At 45.0% G+C, this 19,983-nt stretch overlaps 1 protein-coding gene across 2 annotated transcripts in view; it reads right to left on the reverse strand.

Annotated features, from left to right (window-relative positions):
- Window positions 1-9,641, reverse strand: part of CPT2 (carnitine palmitoyltransferase 2) — a 24,357-nt gene extending 14,716 nt beyond the window's left edge. For both annotated transcript variants that reach the window (XM_032428691.1, XM_032428682.1), the window contains exons 1-3: window positions 9,374-9,641; window positions 3,030-3,110; window positions 1,409-1,515 (exon numbers count right to left, since the gene is read on the reverse strand). In XM_032428691.1, coding sequence (XP_032284582.1) covers window positions 1,409-1,515; window positions 3,030-3,110; window positions 9,374-9,528 — 343 coding nt within the window. In that variant the 5' untranslated portion in view covers window positions 9,529-9,641. The remainder of the gene's footprint in view (window positions 1-1,408; window positions 1,516-3,029; window positions 3,111-9,373) is intronic.
- Window positions 9,642-19,983: the final 10,342 nt, after the last annotated feature.

A 19,983-nucleotide genomic window follows, 5' to 3' on the forward strand; every position in this document is an offset into this window, starting at 1 on the left:
ACTGCGCGATTCTGGTCTTCCACAGTGAGACGTCAGAGACCATGCCTCCAACTGAAAAAGTGAAAACGCAGTGGTAACAGGCATGTGATTTGGAGGATGGGGGTATAAGTCAGAAGAAGGAGTGGCTGAAATCGAGGAGCAGGAAACTAGGGGAGGGTCAGGAACTTGCTGTTTTTCCAAACCAGCCTGGTAGAACTATTTGATTCTTTAAACTATGTGCATGTATAACCTTATTAAAATATAAACTAAATGAAAAGAAGTGCTGTGGGGGGGCGCCTGGGTGGCTCAGTCGTTAAGCGTCTGCCTTCGGCTCAGGTCATGATCCCAGGGTCCTGGGATCGAGCCCCGCATCGGGCTCCCTGCTCGGCGGGAAGTTGTTCCGCTGTGTTCCCTCTCTCGCTGTGTCTCTCTCTGTCAAATAAATAAATAAAATCTTTAAAAAAAAAAAAAAAAAAAAGAAGTGCTGTGGGAACAGAGGCAGAAACAACCAGCTCTGGATGGAAAGGGAGGAAGACTGAAAGGTTTCCTGGAAAAATCATCCCACCTGAGTTTTTTATTTTTTTCTTTTCTTTTTAAAATAGAGATGTAACTGACATAAAACATGATATTACTTTCAGGTGTACAACCCAATGATTTGGTATCTGTATATATTGTACAATGATCAGCACAGTAGGTCTAGTTAACATCCATCACCACACACTGTCACAAAATTGTCTTTTCTTGTGATGACAGTTTTTAAGATTTATACTCTTAGCGGCTGTCAAATATACAATACAGTATTATTAACTACGGTCACACTGCTGTATGTTATACCCCATGACTTCTTTCTTTTATAACTGGAAGTTTGTACCTTTTGACCCCTTTCACCCAATTTGCCCACCACCACCTCCCACCCCCACCAGCATCGATGGCAACCACATACTTGGGTCTTAAAGAAAGAATTTATTAGGTTAAAAAATGGTAGTGAGAACAACATGGACAAAGGCACAGAAGAATGAAAGACTAAAGGGTTGAGGGAACAGTGAGTTGTCAAGTTTTGCTGAGGCAGGAGAGTGTCAGGGTAATACAAGTGATGAGGCTGGAGAGGGCAGTTATGCCAGAGTGTGAAGGATCTAGGACGACACACAGAGGGCATAGGACTTAATCCTGCAACCTTTTCACAGAACCAATGATTAGGCTCTGCCTGGATCCTACCTGCAGAGAAGGCAAGACATTGCTCTTCAGCACAAACTCCAGGTAAGATCTTAGTGGAGGAGGACCTCGCTCTGCCTTAAAGCTTACCTCAGAAAGAGTGGATGAGGCATTACGCTGGTGGGCTGGTCTCACCAAAAATATTTTGAAACCAAAAACCTTACTTTCCATTGTGGAGGGCTTGGGGGCTATCATGCCCACAGCCCAGCCCACCTACCTGAAATGTAGCTCGTATGTTTATTCTGCTTGTCCTGAGCAACCAGCTGCTCATGCAGCTCTTTTCCAATCCCATTTTCAAAACTCTTGCAAAACTGTTCTGTTTTCCTGAAATGTTCACGAAAAGACAGAATCAGTCCATGACAGGGAATACATGATTTCTAGACTCATGGCCAAGAACTCTTACACTGAGATTTGGGTCCCCAGTAGCATATCCCTCAAACCTAGGACTGAGATCAGAAAGTCCCTTTGATCAGAAGAACAGCAATCAATCCAAAGCAGACAAATTTAGGATATCTTCTTAAAATGACGGATCAGGAAGATCAATCATCATCTCATAAAGCAATCTGTAATCTAGGAGGTAGCTTGGCATGGAGAAAAGGAGATAGGCTTTAGAGTCCAGAAGAGCTGAGTTTTAATTCTAGCTTTGTCACTGTCAAACTACATGACCCTGGACACGTTACTTGATCTCTCTGAGTCTCGGTTTCTTTATGTGTAAACCAGAGATAATATACCACCTTACAAGGATAAAAAATGTTTTTAAAGCTAAGGATTCAGGATAATTTGAAACACGATACTTAGTAACTGGTAGCTATTAAATCATTACCATGTCAAGAGAAGCTTCAAGTAACTAATACAGAATATTTAAAAGCAGAGGACTAGATTATGAACAATTCATCTATATTTCCCACCACTCTCCAGGGAAGGACTCTGTGATTCCAATGACAATGCCAGTTATCTGCACAAAACCTTCCAATATGGAAAAAGTGAACTGCACTGGGATACAAGAGCTTAACGCAACCCACTTTTGACAATATCCAATATTACTGTCCAATTCCATGCTGAATTAGCTTCCTAGGACCGCCATAACATCCACAAACTGCATGGCTTCAAACAATAGAAATTTATGCTCTCATGGTTCTTTGAAGTACAAAATCAAGGTGTTGACAGGACCATATTCTCTCAAGACTCTAGGGGAGACTGTTCTCTTTGTTCCTGGTGTTACCAGCTATCCTTGGCATTCCTTGGTTTATTGATGCATTCCAATCTGCCTCCATCGTCAATGGCTGTGGCTCTGTCTCTTCTCCTCTTCTCACAAGGACACCAGTCATACGAGATTAAGGACCCACCCTACTCCAGTATGACCTCACCTTAATTAATTACACCTGCAAGCTTACCTCAGAAAGAGTCACATACTAAGGTTCCAAGAAGGGAATGAATCTGGGGGGCATACTATCTAACTCAGTACACATGCTCACCAAGCAGACTTCTGGCCTGCCATATGCTCTTGTCAATGAACTCCCTACCAAGAGCACATGCCCTCCACCAATGACCAGTGCCAGCTAGCCTCCAGGTCCACCTGACAAGATACAGTACAAATCTGGCATTCTGGCTTAGAAACCATTGCCTGTTGAGTCTGGTCAGAGAGAATCTCACTTCAGGGCTTGCTCAGTCGTTCCTGAGTGAAAATCTATTTCCTGAACTTGAAAATGTCAGGACTAGGTCCCAGGTCCCTGGAGACCCAACTAAATCACAGACACTCCCTGAAGCTTGGTCCGCTAGTACTTGCCAGCCTCTCTTGAACCACCCAACCAAGGTCATCTGGGGTTCTCAGCATTTACCTGAACTGGCCATCATCTAAGAGAGGTTTCTGCGCACGGAGGTATCTCTTAATGGTGTCTTCAAGCTTGGGAATAGGCAGCCTGGGAAAAAAATAAGTTAAGTGTAAGGGTGACAATATGTGGAAGAGATCAGTTAGCTTCATAACCCAAACTAATAAATAATTACTGGATCGTGAATTTCCTTCCCCAAAAAACCAATAATGGGAAGCCACAGGCCAATCAGAATAGAAGGATTTACTAATGCAAGTATCAATGGTAACTTTTTTTAAAGCAAAATAAGAACTTTTTAATGTCTTAATGATGAATTTTACAAGCAAAATAAATATTCAAATAATAGATTCAAAATGGGGAAGCAGAAGCTGCCCGAAGCATTCTTGTTTCCTACTCAAAATTACGATACCTCTGCTAACCCTGTATTGGCACCAATTTTAATCCTACCCTTAGTTTGAACAACTGCAGTTTTCTCCCCCAAGATGAAAAAAGAAAGTTCTATTTTTAAATTTTCTTGTGCATTTTATGACAGAGAATCATACAGAAATGAAACACAGGTCTGTCCAAGGGCCAGCCAAATACGGGATCGACCATTAAGCCATGCCCGCTCACCAAGAGTCCTATGGGAGAACCAGATCTTCCTGTTTGCTTCCGTACTCATCATTCTCTACCAGTGCGTTCCCAAAGACAGCGATGGTAATGGAGTTACTGGTCCACAGTGAAATGAAAACACATGGACAGCATAGTGAGGTGCACTTGCTTTTTCATGTCAGTAATTTAACTGAATGATATATCCTGTAGTACCAAAACTTACTCATAGTTTGCCAAGTTCGTGCTGCCAACCTAAAATTAATACTGATACATTCAATACATCTAAATACAGCAGCCATTTAGGAAAACTGGAAAGTTATCCATAAAACATAGCTTAAAACCCCACTATAAGATATACTGTGATTCTTCAGGTTATTTTTCAATGCATGTTTATAAAAAACAGGATGTCAAAATTAATCTGAATTATTTACAGTCATTATGGACTTAGGCTGTACTGAGTAACCACTCACAACACTTTAACATTGTGAGTACTGTCCTTATATTCATGGACTTACACAGAAATCCCAAATACTACCTCAGTTACCTCATAATTACAAAGTTACCTACTTACCCTTCTCAAGACTTTGTTTTAATAGGGACACTAACAAAAGTTCCTCTCTTTAAACAAAACTCTCAATTAGATGCAATGACAGTTTTATAAAAAACAGTCCTTATTGAAAGCTCGAGTGTTAACCCTAGCCTGAACTTACTTTAGTGGGGAAAAGCAAGTTTTCAGAATGACGATTTATTTTGGGGTTATTAATACAACAGAAACTGAATTTTCTCAGTGGAACTAAATTAAGGCAGTATGGATTAAAAAAATATAAACTTTTTATCATGGATACCAGTTTTCTGTAAATCACCTGTTTTCTGTATAAAAATTATTTTGAAGATTGTATTTATTTATTTGAGAGACAGTGAATGAGAGGGAGAGAGAATCTGAAGCAGACTCCCTACTGAGCACAGAGCCCCACGGCAGGGCTTGATCCCATAACCTCGAGATCATGACCTGAGCTGAAACCAAGAGTCAGACACTTAACCAAGTGAGCCACCTAGGCACCCCTCTATATAAAAAAATTTTTAAAAGATAATAAATATGCCAAATTTACCAGGTTTTCATTTTTGCCTTATATAAAATGGCTTCAGTGTAAATGCCAAATAGCAATACCGTCCACATCACTGGATTATCTAATACTTTGGCAGATGATGGCCATGGTTATGAAATTACTGGTTCACAGTGAAATGAAAAAACATGGAGAGTATAGTGAGCTTTTCACAAAGCTAAACGTGCTTCATTTAGAAGTCTGCCCTTAATTCTGAGATTGTCTCACTTTTTTTGGATGGGGGACGGGAGTCACTAAAGGTCCTTTCTTTTAAGAAATAATGTCAACAATATTTTCCCCCCATAATTTTAATGATCTGTGAAATGTAGAAGGGTAAGAACTACTGCCACAGTGGAAAGAGAATGAGATGGAGACCCAGGCGTGAGTCACAGCTCTGCCACTGCATTTCTAGTTATAGGGTGACAGGTGGCAAATTTCTTGATGTCCCAGGCAGGAGATGGAGAGAGGAACTGCCTCACAGAGAGATCTGAAATCCTATCTATCAAGTTCCAGCTCCATCTAGCATAGGTTTATCACCAACATGTCTAGTATATGGAGAGGTGAAGTTCACAGCCTTTGGAATCCCACAGATCTGGGTTTGCACCCAAACCGTCACTTACTATTCATGTGATCTCGGTCAAATTTCTTATCTCTTTGCCCCCCTCTTTTGCCATTTGTTAATAGCTCACTGGGCTACTATGAGGATCAAGTGAAGTAATATCAAGAACTTAGCAATGTATTATCTATTTCCTTCCATCAGCTCAGCAACATCCAGTTTGGCCCCGACTAGCTATTATTCTTCACTAGCCACTCCCACTAGGTCTTTTATGTATTTATTTTTTAAGTTTCTTTTTTAAAGATTTTATTTCTTTATTTGGGAGAGAGAGAGAGAGAACATGTGGTGGGGAGGGGCAGAAGGAGAGAGAGAGAAAGAGAAAGAAGCAGACTCCCTGCTAGGTAGGAAGCCTGATGTGGGGCTCGTTCCCAGGACCCAGAGATCATGACCTGAGCCGAAGGCAGGCAGACGCTTAACCGACTGAGCCACCCAGGCATCCCTGGAGCCATTTTAAAATGGAGTTGGAGCAGCCATTGTGGAGAAACCGCCTTACTTGCTTTTGTTTGAACTGGCCAAAACCTTCTGGACAAAACGGTAATTGTCTTAAGCAACTGAGAAGTCAACAGAAGAACAAACACCCTGATCAAAAGACTGATGGTTATGGACTTCCTGGGAAAAAAAAAAGTCAGCAGTTAACGTATAACCGGAGTAGTTTGGCTTGTAAACATGCATAGGAAACATTTTTCCCCCTTTTATTCAACTCATGTAATTGCCCCCTTCCTCTTCCTCATAAAAACCTGTTGCTTTCACCCTACAAGTAGGAATCCTATTTGGGTATTTACTTGAATTTGTGCTCCCCACACAGTGATTCTTTAATCCCAAATAAACGTTCATTTGCCTCTCACTGCAGCTCTTTATTTTCAGGATGACAATCATGAAATGCTGCTTCCCATTTATCACATTTTATCTTAACTATCTGTTTACCTGTCAAATCTTCCCCACTGTATGGTATGCTCCTCACCATGACTGATTGGTCTCCAAATCCATACCAATAAATGTTTCTCAAATTAATAATGTGAATGAGTAGGTCAGGTTGATCCACCCTTTGTCCCCTCAGGACGTGCAGTTTTATATTCTGAGGTTAACTGTTCAGTGTATTTAAATATGGCCCTTAAAAGTAACACCTAACTGAACTATACATCTAAAAGTAGTTAACATATATACAATGGAATATTACTCAGCCATCAGAAAAGATGAATACCCAATTTTTACATCAACATGGATAGGACTGGAGGAGATTATGCTAAGTGAAATAAGTCAAGCAGAAAAAGTCAATTATCATATGGTTTCACTTATTTGTGGAACATAAGAAATAGCATGGAGGACATTAGGAGAAGGAAGGGAAAAATGGGGGGGCAGAATTGGAGGGAGAGATGAACCATGAGAGACTATGGATTCCGAGAAACAAACAGGGTTTTAGAGGGGAGGGGGGAGGGGGGATTGGTTAGCCCGGTGATGGGTATTAAGGAGGGCACGTACTGCATGGAGCACTGGGTGTTATACGAAAACAATGGATCGTGGAACACTACATCAAAAACCAATGATGCATTGTACGGTGACCAACATAACATAATAAAATTTTTAAAAAATAAAAATAATAAAAGTAGTTAAAATGCTAAATTTTATATGACGTATATTTGAGCACACTAAAAAGGAGCAAAGAAAAAAATCATTAACACTTAAAAAACAAATAAATGACAGTGCACGGGTACCTAGAGGAAAATGGTCAAAAGGCAGCAGTGATGGGGGCGCCTGGGTGGCTCAGTCGGTTGAGCGTCTGCCTTCGGTTCAGGTCGTGATCTCCGGGTCCTGGGATCGAGCCCTGCGTGGGGCTCCCTGCTCAGCGGGGAGCCTGCTTCTCCCTCTCCCTCTGCCGCTTCCCCCAGCTCATGATCACTCTCTGTCTCTCTCAAATAAATAAATAAAATCTTTAAAAAAAAAAAAAGGCGGCAGTGATATGACAGGAACAGGAAGAGGGAGGGAGGGAGGGAGATCCAGTTGGACTACCACAAAGGGACTAGTCCTTCCCAGGAAAACTAATTAGGATAGTTCCCTATTGTTGGCATCTTACCTCACTCTGCTCACAATAGTGAGTGTTTCATTCCTACTTCGCTGGTAAGAACTGTGGCTCAAAGAAGTTAACTGAATTGCCTGAAGTTACTAAGTGTCACATCTAGAATCTGAAACCAAGTTCTACTAGACTTCAAAGGCAGGGCTTTTCACCAAGTGGGACATCAAAATGAGTGCCAAAGATAATACATTTTACCAGTCTAGAATCTGAGATAAAAGGAATCTCATCTTACTTAACCACCAATTTACAGCTAAGGTAATGGAGGCCTGGTGGTCCTTGTTCAAAGTTATGCATGGGTGAGGACTCAGTACTACTGTTTTTAGCTCAATTCCTACAGATTTTTTGTGCTGTAGGTTGGAGGAAATGATCTTGAGTATTACTCCCAGCTTTCCAATTCTAAAATGGAGAAAATCCCTCTGATATTAAACCTGACTGGAGCCCAGGCCTGCCAGAAAGTCAAATACTACTGGGCTTGGCAAGTGAAGACAGGTTCTGTCATTTCTCACCCTTCACCCACATACAGGCTCAGCTCACACACAGGCTGGTAAGGAGGAGGTAAGTTCCAGGCTTCACCCAGAGGCATTTTTCTTTTCTCCCTTCCTCCTGCCAAATTTAAGCAGTGCGGTTGGGGCTAGATAATCTCATTTTAGTCCACTTTAGATGTCTGGACACTGTTATTTCACAATAATCACCTCAGATGCTATTCCTGAGAGGGTGGGGGTGGGCAAAGATGACAGTGGGTTACACAGTTGCTGGATGTGGAGAAAAACAGCAACCTGGTAGTTGGGGGTGACGCCTGTGACACACAATCTTTGTTTTGTTCATGGGGTGGGGAGCCCTGGCCTCCAGGTCCTGGACTGGGAGATCTCCGGTGGCAGTTTGGTGAGAAAGGAAGTGAGAAGGGTCTTCGAGACAATTTTGGGACTTGGCACCGGGAACTAACTGGTGAGTAAGCAGAGAAGTTAAAGTCTGGTTTTCTAACATTGGAAAAGGAGCCTTGGCTGGCTCAGATTAAGGCTGGGAGTTCAAAGACTGGGAAAACTGGGAAGTCAAATTAAAGAAAATACCAGGTGGGAAAAGAAAAGAAAATACTGAATGAGGGAAAAGGAGAGGAAGATTTATTGGGACTGTTTTCATAGGGGAAGGAGACTCTGGGCAAAGTGTTAGAAGGAGGGAGTAAGCTCAGGTGAGGAAGAACACAGAAAAATTTGGGGGGTGGGTTTGGATCTAAGCTGAATTAGAGTTTGGGAGGGGCACTGAGGGTAGCGTCTAGAATTCTTCGAGGGGGCTGAAGCTGCAGAAGATAATGTGTGTTAGGGAGGATATATTAGGGAGAGAAACCTCGCGGGTAGTTGAGGAAGTTTTGGAAGGTGAAGGCCTCCAGGTGAAGACAGGACTCCTTGGAGTGATGAGGCTGGAGGAGGGTAAGGTGAGCACTTGAGAGTGTGCTGGGTGACCCATAGGCTACTAAAAGAGCAGAGTATTGGAGGCATGGTGAGTGGGGCTGAGCAACAGGCCTGAAGATGGAGTGCTGGGAAAAGTTGAGGGAGGGTAACTACTATGTATCAGGAATTGGCCTGTCCATATTCTGGGCAGGAACGGGGGGGGGGGGGCAGTCATGAAAGTACATCAGGGGACACCCTAGTTGGAGGGGTAAGGGTGGTGCTGGAGATATGCAGGGTGGGCATTTTTCAGGAAGAAATGTGAGGGACTCTCCGGTATCTAGATGGAAGCTGGGTTACTGGAGAGAGAATCTGAGCAAGCAATGGGGGGTTCTGGTAGGGAATGCCAAAGTTCTGAGATTCCTGTGCCAGGAGATTCTCAAGTGAAGGATTTCTAGATTTCGCGTTGGGACAGCGTCCCAGGTAGGAGTTTGGGGGTGGGAGCGGGTTCAGTACAAGAGTCGTGAGTGACTGGTGTGAAGGTTGGGGCCGATCCCAGCGGGCGACGGGGACCGGGAGGCCGGGCTCACCTGGGCAGGCTGTCCTGGAAATGCATAGTGGGCACGATGCTGAGCTGCAGGTACTCGCGGGACCCCGAGCCTGAGCTAAGGGGTCGACACAGGGGTCCCGGGCCAACTGCAGGGCCCCGGGGCCAGGCGCGCAGCAGCAGCAGGCGGGCCACCATCGTCCCGGGAGGCTGCGGCGGCTGGAAGGATGGGGGGATGGGAGTTCGCGAGGACAAGACAAGGCCGCCAAGCCCAGGCCCACGCGTCGCTGCGTCAGGGACACCCGCCCGGCTCGCGGTACTTCCGGCCCCTGGCCCCGCCCACGGGAGCGCCCGCCCCGCCCCGCGCGCACCAATAGCTCCCAGGGTCCAGCCCACTGCGGGGCGTCCCCACTCGGCTGCTCGGGCTGCGGGTCTCCCTGCGGCTCCTGAGGCGGCGGGAAACGGAGCTCCGAAGCCGCTCCCTTCTGTTTCGGCGCAAGATAGAAGCTGGAGCTGAGGGAAAAGAAAGGAAGGAAAAAGAAAAGAAGGAAACAAGAATCTAATAAACCCTAAATTTGATCTAGGCTCCCTCCCAAGGAGATCGTGGGCACAATTTTAAACCTATGTTTCCTCGTCTAAGAAATAGAGGTTTATGAGCGATCATTCAACGTACCTTTCACGGTCCTAGATCTGAAATGAGGTAACTTGGTATGTACAGTGCCTGGCGCTGTGAGCAGTAAATGATGATGACGGTTGTTGTTGTTACTGGGACTCGTGACGTATACCCTATGGAAGATCTCTGACCTCCCAGGGTTAACACCGCCCAGCTGCCCTGCGGCCTCGCCTGAGCCGGTATTAGAGGAGCCCGAAGCGTGGAGCCGCCCGTCCAGCCACCTGTTCTGTGCAGAACGCCCCTTTTGAGCAGGATCTCTTCAGCTTGAATATGCTTTCTCAGCTTGAATACTTCCAAAGGCAGGAAGCTCTGCCGCGGTTCTAGGGAGTATTCCGTACTCTGGACTGCATGAGGCTGCCTGTCACCACAAATCACCTCCAAGTTTCCTTCCAACTCTGACTCTAAGATTATAGGACTGGGGGCGCCTGGGTGGCTCAGTCCGTTAAGCGTCTGCCGTGGGCTCGGGTCATGATCCCTAGGTCTTAGGATGGAACCCTGCATCGGGCTCCCTGCTTAGCGGGGAGCCTGCTTCTCCCTCTCCCTCCGCCCTCCCCCCGTGCTTGCTCTCTCTCATGCTCTTTGTCGCTCTCTCTCTCTCTCAAATAAATAAATAAATAAAATCTTTTTAAAAAAGATTATAGAACTGGAACAGAGATCTGTTGTCCCTCACCCATCACAAGACAAATAACCCCATCACACTCCAATCCCCGCTCTCAGCTGCAGCTGAGCTATTAGGTAGGCTCTGCTCCCATTTCACAGAAGGAAGAAGTATCAAAACACATAAAACCATGCTGGCTGCTTTGAGGTACAGAATTCCATTCTGGGAACTTGGACTTTTCTTAGCTGCAGCTCTCTCAGTCAGGGCCCTGTGTGTCTGAGGTAGCCGTACATTTGGTCCGGCCCATAGCTGGCTAAGCAGTGCCAGAAGCTGGAGCACATTAGAAAGAGCACTGGACTGGAAGTCAAAAGACCAGAGTTTTTGTCTCAGCTCTGTCTTTAATCTAGTCAGGTACCCCTGGTTGAACAGAAAGATCACCAACCAGCTCTGACACTTACTCGGTGGTGACTACAAATCCTTAAGAACTGAACATAAAACTCGAAAATGCTGAATATCTAATCCTCCTTCCCTGAGGGGAGAACAGACAAAGCTGACCCAAACCTAAAACATCAGTGCCATTTGCCTACAGTGCATAGGGCCAGAGAGAGAATATAAAATTTTTTCTTAAAAAGATCATTCCACCAGGGGTACCTGGATAGCTCAGTCAGTTAAACTTCTGACTCTTGACCTCAGTTCAGGTCTTGATCTCAGGGCTGTGAGTTCAAGCCCCTTGTTGGGCTCCACACTGGGCATGGAGCCTACTTAAAAATAATAATAATAATAATAACTCCACCAAATCCAGACAGTTTTCAAAGCCTTGAAACCTGAACCAAACATTAGGAGCTATGTAGAGCTAAGGGGATCTGAGGACCCAGAAGAAACAGAGGACCCAACAGAAGAGCAGTGGCTTACTTCTAGAGACAGAAGGCCAAGGAATAGTGCTCATCCAATATAACAGCTGAAAGAGGGGCTCAAAAGCCTTCCATAGGTGCATGGCTGATAGGAACAAATCTAACCCCTCACACCAGTGGCCAAGGCCTTCTAATTCTGGCCCTCACCTGCTTTTCCAGTTCCCACTGTAGGGTCAAAGGCAGGCCACCCCAAGATGGGCCACTCTGACATGAATGTTATTTTGAGCTGAAAGCAATCAAGACCCTGCAGGCTCAAGAGAAACTTTTGCCCCCCCCCTTTAACTACATAGAAGAATCTAAATTGAGGGTTTTTCCCAGAATAAACGTTATTAGCAGAGGTAAATTTTATCTGCGTGATCCACTTGTATTACAGAACATACATCTAATTTACCAAACCTCTGCTCTTCTTCTTATTGCCCTGTGAATTGCATTCCTTTCCTCCAAAGTCCCAGACTCTTATCCCACTTCTCCTTAGTTCAGGATGGTTCTGATATATACCTGATAGTTGTTTCATATTATGTAATATTAAACAGATAGTTCAGGTATATACCTCATTTTGCCTGACTGTCTTTGGAATATCCATGTCTGTGTGGATTCCTCATATGTAGACTATTAAATCTGATTTTCCCCTGTAACTCTGTCTCGTGTCAATTTGATTCTGAGTCCAACTAGAAGGACCCTTGAAGGGGAGAGCAATTCTTGCTCCTCAACACCATCATGTCACCCCAGGGATCCTATGCCATAGTAACACTGAACTACTCAGCATTCCCAGACCTTGTCCTTACTCCATGCCTTTTGTTTAGCTGTGACTCCATCTAGGATGTTCTTTCCATGCATCTCTGCCTAGTATACCCCAACATCCTCCAAACCCCACTTGAAAACCCGCAACCTCCATGAAGTCTTCCTCAGTCCTCATCCTTCCTCTTTCCCACAAGAACACATCCCTCCCTCCATTGCATATTTACCCTCCTTTATTGTCATATATGTAAACCCTAACTAGATGATGATTGATTTCATTAATAGTTCATCTCCCACAATAGATTTTGAGGTCCTCCAAGACAGGGATCTTGCTTTTATTTATGCACCCAGGTGCCTAACACAAGGCCTGTCATGGATAGCTGCTTCCCTTCTTTTTCTTTGGGATGGCCTTCGTGCCTGTATCACATTAAGGGTAACCATGAGTTGGAAGACTGGAAACATCAACTTTTGCTATGTAAAGGCCAAGAAAGTTCCTCTACTTAGAGAATCCTGAAGAGTACATTGTTTGTATTGAGTAATCCCAGAGTTTTGCTCTGCTTCAAATTAATATGAAACAGCAGAACATGGTGGTCAGGTTAAAATTTTTGTTGTTGTTGTTTTTGTTTTTGTTTTTTTGTGAGAGAGAGAGAGAGAGTGTGTGTGTGCGTGTGGGGGAGAGAGGGAGAGAGAAAATCTTAAGCAGACTCGGCGCTGAGCACAGAGCCCAACACGGGGCTTGATCCAAGGACCCTGAGATCATGCCCTGAGCCAAAATCAGAGTCAGATGCTTAACCGACTTTAAGGCGCCCCTTAAAGTAATATTCTTATTCAAAATCAAAGTTCTTAAGGACAACAAACTTTAAATAGACATCAGAAGATTTCACATCTCAATGAAAAAGAGACCCAGGTTTTAAAGAAATGACAGGGACTAGTACCTAGACTTGGCCTGGCAGCCCCACATTCTTCAGTTCTACTGGCTCTTACCTGGACTAAATATTGCTTAAGATAAGGAAACTCACAGGCCAGGCCTCAAAAATTGATTTAGTGGGATTTGTTGTAACAAACCCCAAACCTTTAAAGAGAAACAGTATGTGAAAAAGTATTTAAATACAAAAAATTGAAACCCAAGTATAAAAAATGTGCTCCCTGCCCCATTGTGATGGTTAATTTTATGCATCAACTTGACTGGGCTAAGGGATGCTCAGGTAGGTGGTAAAACATTACTTCTGGTGTGTCTGTGAGGGTGTTTCTGGAAGAGATTAGCATTTGAATCAATAGACTGAGTAAAGAAGATTGCCCTCAACAGTGCAGGGGGGCATCCTCCAATCCACTGAGGGTCTGGATAGAACAAACAGGCGGAGGAAGGGTCAATTTGTTCTCTGCTTGAACTGGACATCCATCTTCTCCTGTCCAAGAACATCAATACCCCTGGTTCTCAAGCCTTCAGGTTTGGACTGGAGCTACATCACCAGCTTTCCTGGACTTCCAGCTTGCAAACAGACTTCTCAGCCTCCATCATCTTGTGAGCCAATTCGTTATAATAGATCTCTTTCTGTATATCTATATATATTCTATTGCTTCTGTTTCTCTAGAGAACCCTGACTAATACACTCATTAAAAAACTTTTTAAACTCACGTGTGGATACACTGGATATTTGATTAAGCCAATGAATGAGGAATTCATGGTATGTGAAAAAAAAATCTGTCCTTTTAACTCATAACTAACCTGACATCTATATATATTCTATTGCTTCTGTTTCTCTAGAGAACCCTGACCAATACACTCATTAAAAAACTTTTTAAACTCACGTGTGGATACACTAGATATTTGATTAAGCCAGTGAATGAGGAATTCATGGTATGTGAAAAAAAAAAATCTGTCCTTTTAACTCATAACTAATCTGACATTCACTTGAAGGTACTCTCAAGAGAGCACAAAAATAATGGTCTTGTCCCACCTCCTAGGTGTGATGGGTTATAAAAGACCACTTCCCAATGGAAACCTTCATCCCCACCGGGTCCTTAGGCCCCAGTTCTTTTCTGCCCCTTTGCCAATTTCAGTGGGCAAGAACCTTAATGAGAGTGTGCGTGTGTATGCTCTGGGTTAGCAAAAACCTCACAGAATTCAACAACACAGAAACCTCAGTCAGATTTTTTTTTAAGATTATATGAGAAAAGAATAAATAATGACAAAAGGAGCTGATGTCAAGAATTTCGCGTTTAAAAAATCACACACAACTTCCAGGTCTATGGGGAGATCAGTGCTTCCCAGGGATGCCCCAGAGACAATACAAAGGTACCCATCAAAGATGATGAGTATCTGCAGACGGACCAATAAAATGATGGCTTTTAGAGCAATCTAGGTTTGAAATAAAAGAAACGCCTGGCCAATATTCACTTTCTAATTATTCACAGTTAACAGAGTTATCTGAGAAAGGTTAAAGGGACAGACCCCTGGATACAGACAGCTTTTAGGATATGTAGGTGGATGACTGACAGGTGGAGAGGGATATGAAATAGATAGCAATGCCACATAGAAGGTCAATGGTGGAGGCATTGGGTAGACAAATGTAGACATAGAGAATCACAGAACACATTTTAACAAGATCCCCAGGTGAGTCATAGGCACCTTAGTGTTTGACACTGGTCTCTCCCAGTGGACCAGTACCGCCTACCTCATTCTAACAAGGAACATTTGTCAATGACATTTGTATATTTATCACTTTGTAATTCACAAAGCACATTTCAAATAGTAAAAGGGAAAGCAATCGAAAAGCACTGACGGCCCCCTGTGCTGTGCACTGATCTATATAAGCTCATTAACCCTCACAACCACGCTTCGAGACAAGCAAGGTTGCCAACAGGTATTCCCAGAACTCAAAGAGTTTGACCAGGGAAATCCATCCAGGATGCATTCTCACATCACACTAATTTGAAGACACCCTACTGAGCCAGAGCAAGCTTGTGACCATGACTAAATTAACATGATTAACATGTACCTTCCCGAAGGGTCACCATATTGTCCGACACATTCTTTTTGGCCCAGAGATCCCAAGGTTCTTTGGTTCAATTTCCGAGTGCTACTTTAAGTCAGTTTGTTACCACATTTTTGAGGATCCGTTAGATTGGGTGCAACCAAGGCCTCTCTGTGATACACCTAATGTCAGGTTATCAGAATTTCCATCTACCTCACATGGTTTGAGCAATTTTGAACAGTGATCTATGGGTCACCCACCTTGTACTTTACAGGCTCCCTGATAATTTGAAATAGTGTAATATGAGATAACAATAAAGCCTGACTTTATGTATACAACTTTAAAATAATGCAACTCACTGGAATTAAAAAAAAAAATCAATCACGACACATTTTCAAAGCTGGGGTAAATTGTGAACGGTGTTTCCATTCCTGCCACACGGTGGCGCCACTTCAGCCAGTAAACAGAAATCCTTGCCGGGTCCTGTCGGTATTGTCTAAACTGCGCTGTGGTTTACAGAGTGTCTTCTAGTAATGGTGGTGGCTTTCATGTAGTCTTTGTGCTTTAAAATCTCTTTAAACATCTTATAACGATGCATTCAAACCTTCCATAAGGGGCAGTGCCACTGAGAGAGCTGAATATCGATTATAATAAAGGGAGATGTGTATAACCCCGTGATATCCTCTGCTGTTCATTAGCAGAGACCACACCATAAAATATTAGAGATAATACTGAGAATATACAAAGCAAAAGTATGCTACAGAGGCTGTTGATTGATGATTTCCTAGAATGCATTTCCCTAAGAAATACACTTCAGCGAAAATGAGCAGTAAGCGACAGGCACTTGGATTCCCGCCCTGAGTAGAAAGGGTTTGTTTATCGCATGTTCTCGGCCATATGCTGGGAGATCCCTAGTGACCAAACTATGGTTTAGCTGCTGGTTCGTTTCGCAGTTAGGCCCGTGGACCAGGGAGAGACAATCTGGCTTCAAATCCTGCTCCCACCACTTCCCGGCAGCATGATTTGGGGCAACTCGTTAACTCTCTACATCTTATCAGAAAACTGGGCACTTAACAGTGCCTGGCTCACAGGGTTGCTGTGTGAGAGCTAAATGAAACGATGTCGTAGGGGCCTATCCCAGTGCCTGGGACAGAGTAAGTGCTCATCAAATGGTAGCCACACCCCTCCTCAGCAATACCACTGTCCCAGCTCAGGGCCACGCCAAATCCCCCGGAGATGGAGAGCTCCCATCAGACAGAATTCTTTCCTCTTCATCTCTATTCAAATCTGACATGAAACTAACCGAGCTTTTCTTGGAAAATCATGGTGTTATTCAGTTCCTTGCCAATCTCATTTTGGAGTCCGTGGGAAAACTTCAGAGTTTTCCTGAAATCGTAGGAAGGGCTGTGATAGCCCTATGAATCAAGGCTGGCAAGAGGTTGGCAGAGTCTTCAGGGACCTCTTCCTCCCCTTTTCCATGTCCCCCCTCCTTCTCTGGGCTTCTCTGACCGCCTCCTCACATCCCTGGACACAGCACCCCATGAGCTTGGCCCAGAGTTCTCCCCGCCCCTCCACTGAATCTCAGAGAGCTGCACTCCATTAGAACCATCCTGACTCCTCCTCTGGAGGCCTTCTTGCCATTTGTAGGGAACAGGCTGTTTTAGAGACGAGTTAAAGGGTGAGAAAGGAAAGAAGGGGGTTACGGGGACATGTCTTGCCCTCCTCAGAGTGGCATTTAGGTGGGAAGATTTAATAGTAAATATCGATGTCAGTTTGGACATTGGGGCCAGTTTGGAGGGCGGGAGTGGAGGTTGCTTCTGATTGCGAGACTGGACAGGGCCCCGCTACCGGCAAAGGCCTGGAGGACGGAGAACAGGAGGGATGCTTGGAGCTGCAGCCCTGCCAGGTTCAGAACCTTTCTATTTTTTCCCCATAGACCTCAAAGGTTTTAGCTACCAAACTGCGGTTTTAAAAGAGTCTATTCACTTTGCCATTACACACACACACACACACACACACACCTGGGTATATAAACAAGAGAGGGGCCTCAGGGAGAATTGTTGGGGTAAAAGACAGGACAAGATATACGAGCCTTCCAGTGGTCTAGGATTCTGAGGTCCTCACTTGGATAAAGTTCTAGAAAGAGCCCTGGAGACCTGGACCGTTGCCCTTAACTCTGTCGATAATTTGCTGTGTTACCTTGGGAAAGTCACTTTTTCCAGCCTTTGTTTGGAAAGTGAGGGGGTCTGACAGCATGATCTCTGCGACCCCGGGTGAGGGCTCCCCTCTCCTGATGCTGTTCTACCCCCATACTGTGCTCCAGCCCCTGAGAGACACTCAGTTTCTGCCACAGCTCCTTGCACAGCTTCCAGCACAAAGTAGATACTTGGTATATTGGGTGTTCGATGAGTGAATAATAAAAACATTGCCATTGCTGGCCATGCCCCACGTGCCCTGCACCGTGCCGGGGACCTTTATGGACATTTGTATAATTCCGACAGCACCTCGAGGTGGGATTTCTTTTTAACTTCTGATGCGGGAAGTTGAGTCGATCGTGCCTCTTGGTTAACAGCCCGTTGTTGTCATTGGTCCGGGGGATGCTCTTTTCTGCTTTGATCCCCCACCCCCACCGCTAATCTCCGCTCCTCTTCCTCTCCTCTCATAGGCATCTATTCTAACACTTTTGATACATCTGTAAATACGTATGTGTTCTTGTAAAGTATGTTCTCTTGCTTTGTGTGTGCTTGTGTTTTGTGTTTATGTCCACGGTATTGTGATGCCTGTGTTCTGCTTCTTACGTTTTTAGCCAACACCGTTTTGCAGAGTCGCCCACGTTGCTGTCTAGCCCACGGCCTCTGCCTGCTGCCAGAATCCCACAGCTGCAGCCCCCACAGCTTACTGGTCCGCTCCTCTGGCAGGGAAACCCTTCCGTGCCTTTGCTCCCTGCTGGCACGGACACCACCACCAGGAATATCCTCCTACACATCCCCTTCTCTGTCCCCTGAAGAGAATTTCCCTGGGAGATCATTCAGGAGCAGCCATGCTGGGTCACAGGGCACAGGCAAAGCAGAGATTACAGTCCCTTTTTTTTGTTTTTTTTTTTTGAGAGAGAGAGAGAGAGCGCGCGCGCGTGCATGTGCTACTGGGAGTGGGGGGGATGCCAAGGGCAGGGAGAGAGGGAGAGAGAGTCTTAAGCAGGCTCCATACCCAGCACAGAGCTGGACGTGGGGCTCAAACTTATGACCCTGAGATCAAGACCTCGGCAGAAATCAAGAGTCGGACACTTAACCGACTAAGCCACCCAGGCGCCCCCGTAGCCCAATTTTAGAGCTGAAAAACAGTGTTTACATTACACAAACAGAAATTGGGGATCTAGGATTCATTTCCAGAATTTCTGCCTCCAGATCCTGGTCTAGTTCCAAGGGGCCTCTATAAATAACTGGTCCAAATCAGCTCAACAAGTAGTTTCTCTGTTACGTGGATCTCAGTAATGAACTCAGATAAACCGACTGGGTTGTCTAGACAGCTTGGCATTTGCTATTAAGGGCGTACTCGCCGTGGTGAGTGCATTGCCCTGAGACTGTGGCTTGAGGAACTCGGGCTTCTTTGAATTACTGGCAATCTCTTGCACATTATAGCAAAAAGCAGTCAAAAGCATGTCCCACATGTATCGTCTTACTTCTCATAACAACCCTGTGAGGTAGGAACAGTCAACATTTCCATTTTATAGCAAAGGAAATTGAGGTTCAGCATCATTTATCTGCAAGGTCAGGGCTGAGAACCAACCCTAGGCCTCTGGACCCAAGTCTAGTGTAATTTCCACCCCCACCCCCACCCCACCCCATCACCCCTAGAGCTGGTAGCCTAGGAAAACAAGCCTGCCCCCCACATTCAGGCATTTGGATGAGATCACAATAGCTCAGAACCTTGAGCCAGTTGTTTGCGAATCCTGTCTGCAGATGTCTGGCATTCAGCAGTGCTAGCCCCAGCCAGGAGAGACCCCAGCTGGTGCACAGAAGGGAGAGGGCCATGGGGCCAGGACGAGCTTCTCACCTGGGCAATGCTGGAGCTGCCGTGTTCCACACTGTTTTGGCTGGTGGCTGCAAGGGGCTGTGACCTGAACCAATGAGGGGACAATCTGGCTTCTCTCTCCCGGCCCTCCCCCAGACAGTGAGAAATGTCAGTGATGGCAAAAGAAAAATCAACGGCCTCTGCTCTTGAAGCCTTTCCTGACAAATACCTCTAGTTTACTTTATTCCATTCCATTCGGCTTGCAAAGCCATGCACTTTAAAAAATGTACTGTGGTTGCCCCGCATCGGGCTCTCTGCTCAGCAGGAGGCCTGCTCCTCCCTCTCCCACTCCCCCTGCTTGTGTTCCTGCTCTCTCTGTCTCTGTCAAATAAATAAATAAATAAATCTTTTTTAAAAATTTCTTTTTAATAAATAAATAAAAAACGTACTGTGGTTCCATTTGACAAACATTTACTATCTGCCCTGTGCCAGGAAGCGTGCTCAGCACGGAGGTTTTCAATGATCAAGCTCATGAGCCGTGAGACACCGAGCAAGAGAAGTCACCCCTGCGGGCGGTGGGTGATACCTGCCGCGCAGGGGGGTTGCAGGGCAAGCGCCCCCTCAGCACGGAGTGAACGCTTGACGAGCAGGTTTTGGTGGTATTACTACTCGATGTGGTAAGTGAGGAAGGTGGTAAATATGAACTATTAGGGAGAGAGAATGCCCTCTGGAGAGAGCCGTGAGTCC

Source organism: Phoca vitulina, unplaced genomic scaffold, assembly GCF_004348235.1.
Source record: "Phoca vitulina isolate PV1807 unplaced genomic scaffold, GSC_HSeal_1.0 scaffold2, whole genome shotgun sequence".
NCBI classification, from domain to species: Eukaryota; Metazoa; Chordata; class Mammalia; order Carnivora; family Phocidae; genus Phoca; species Phoca vitulina.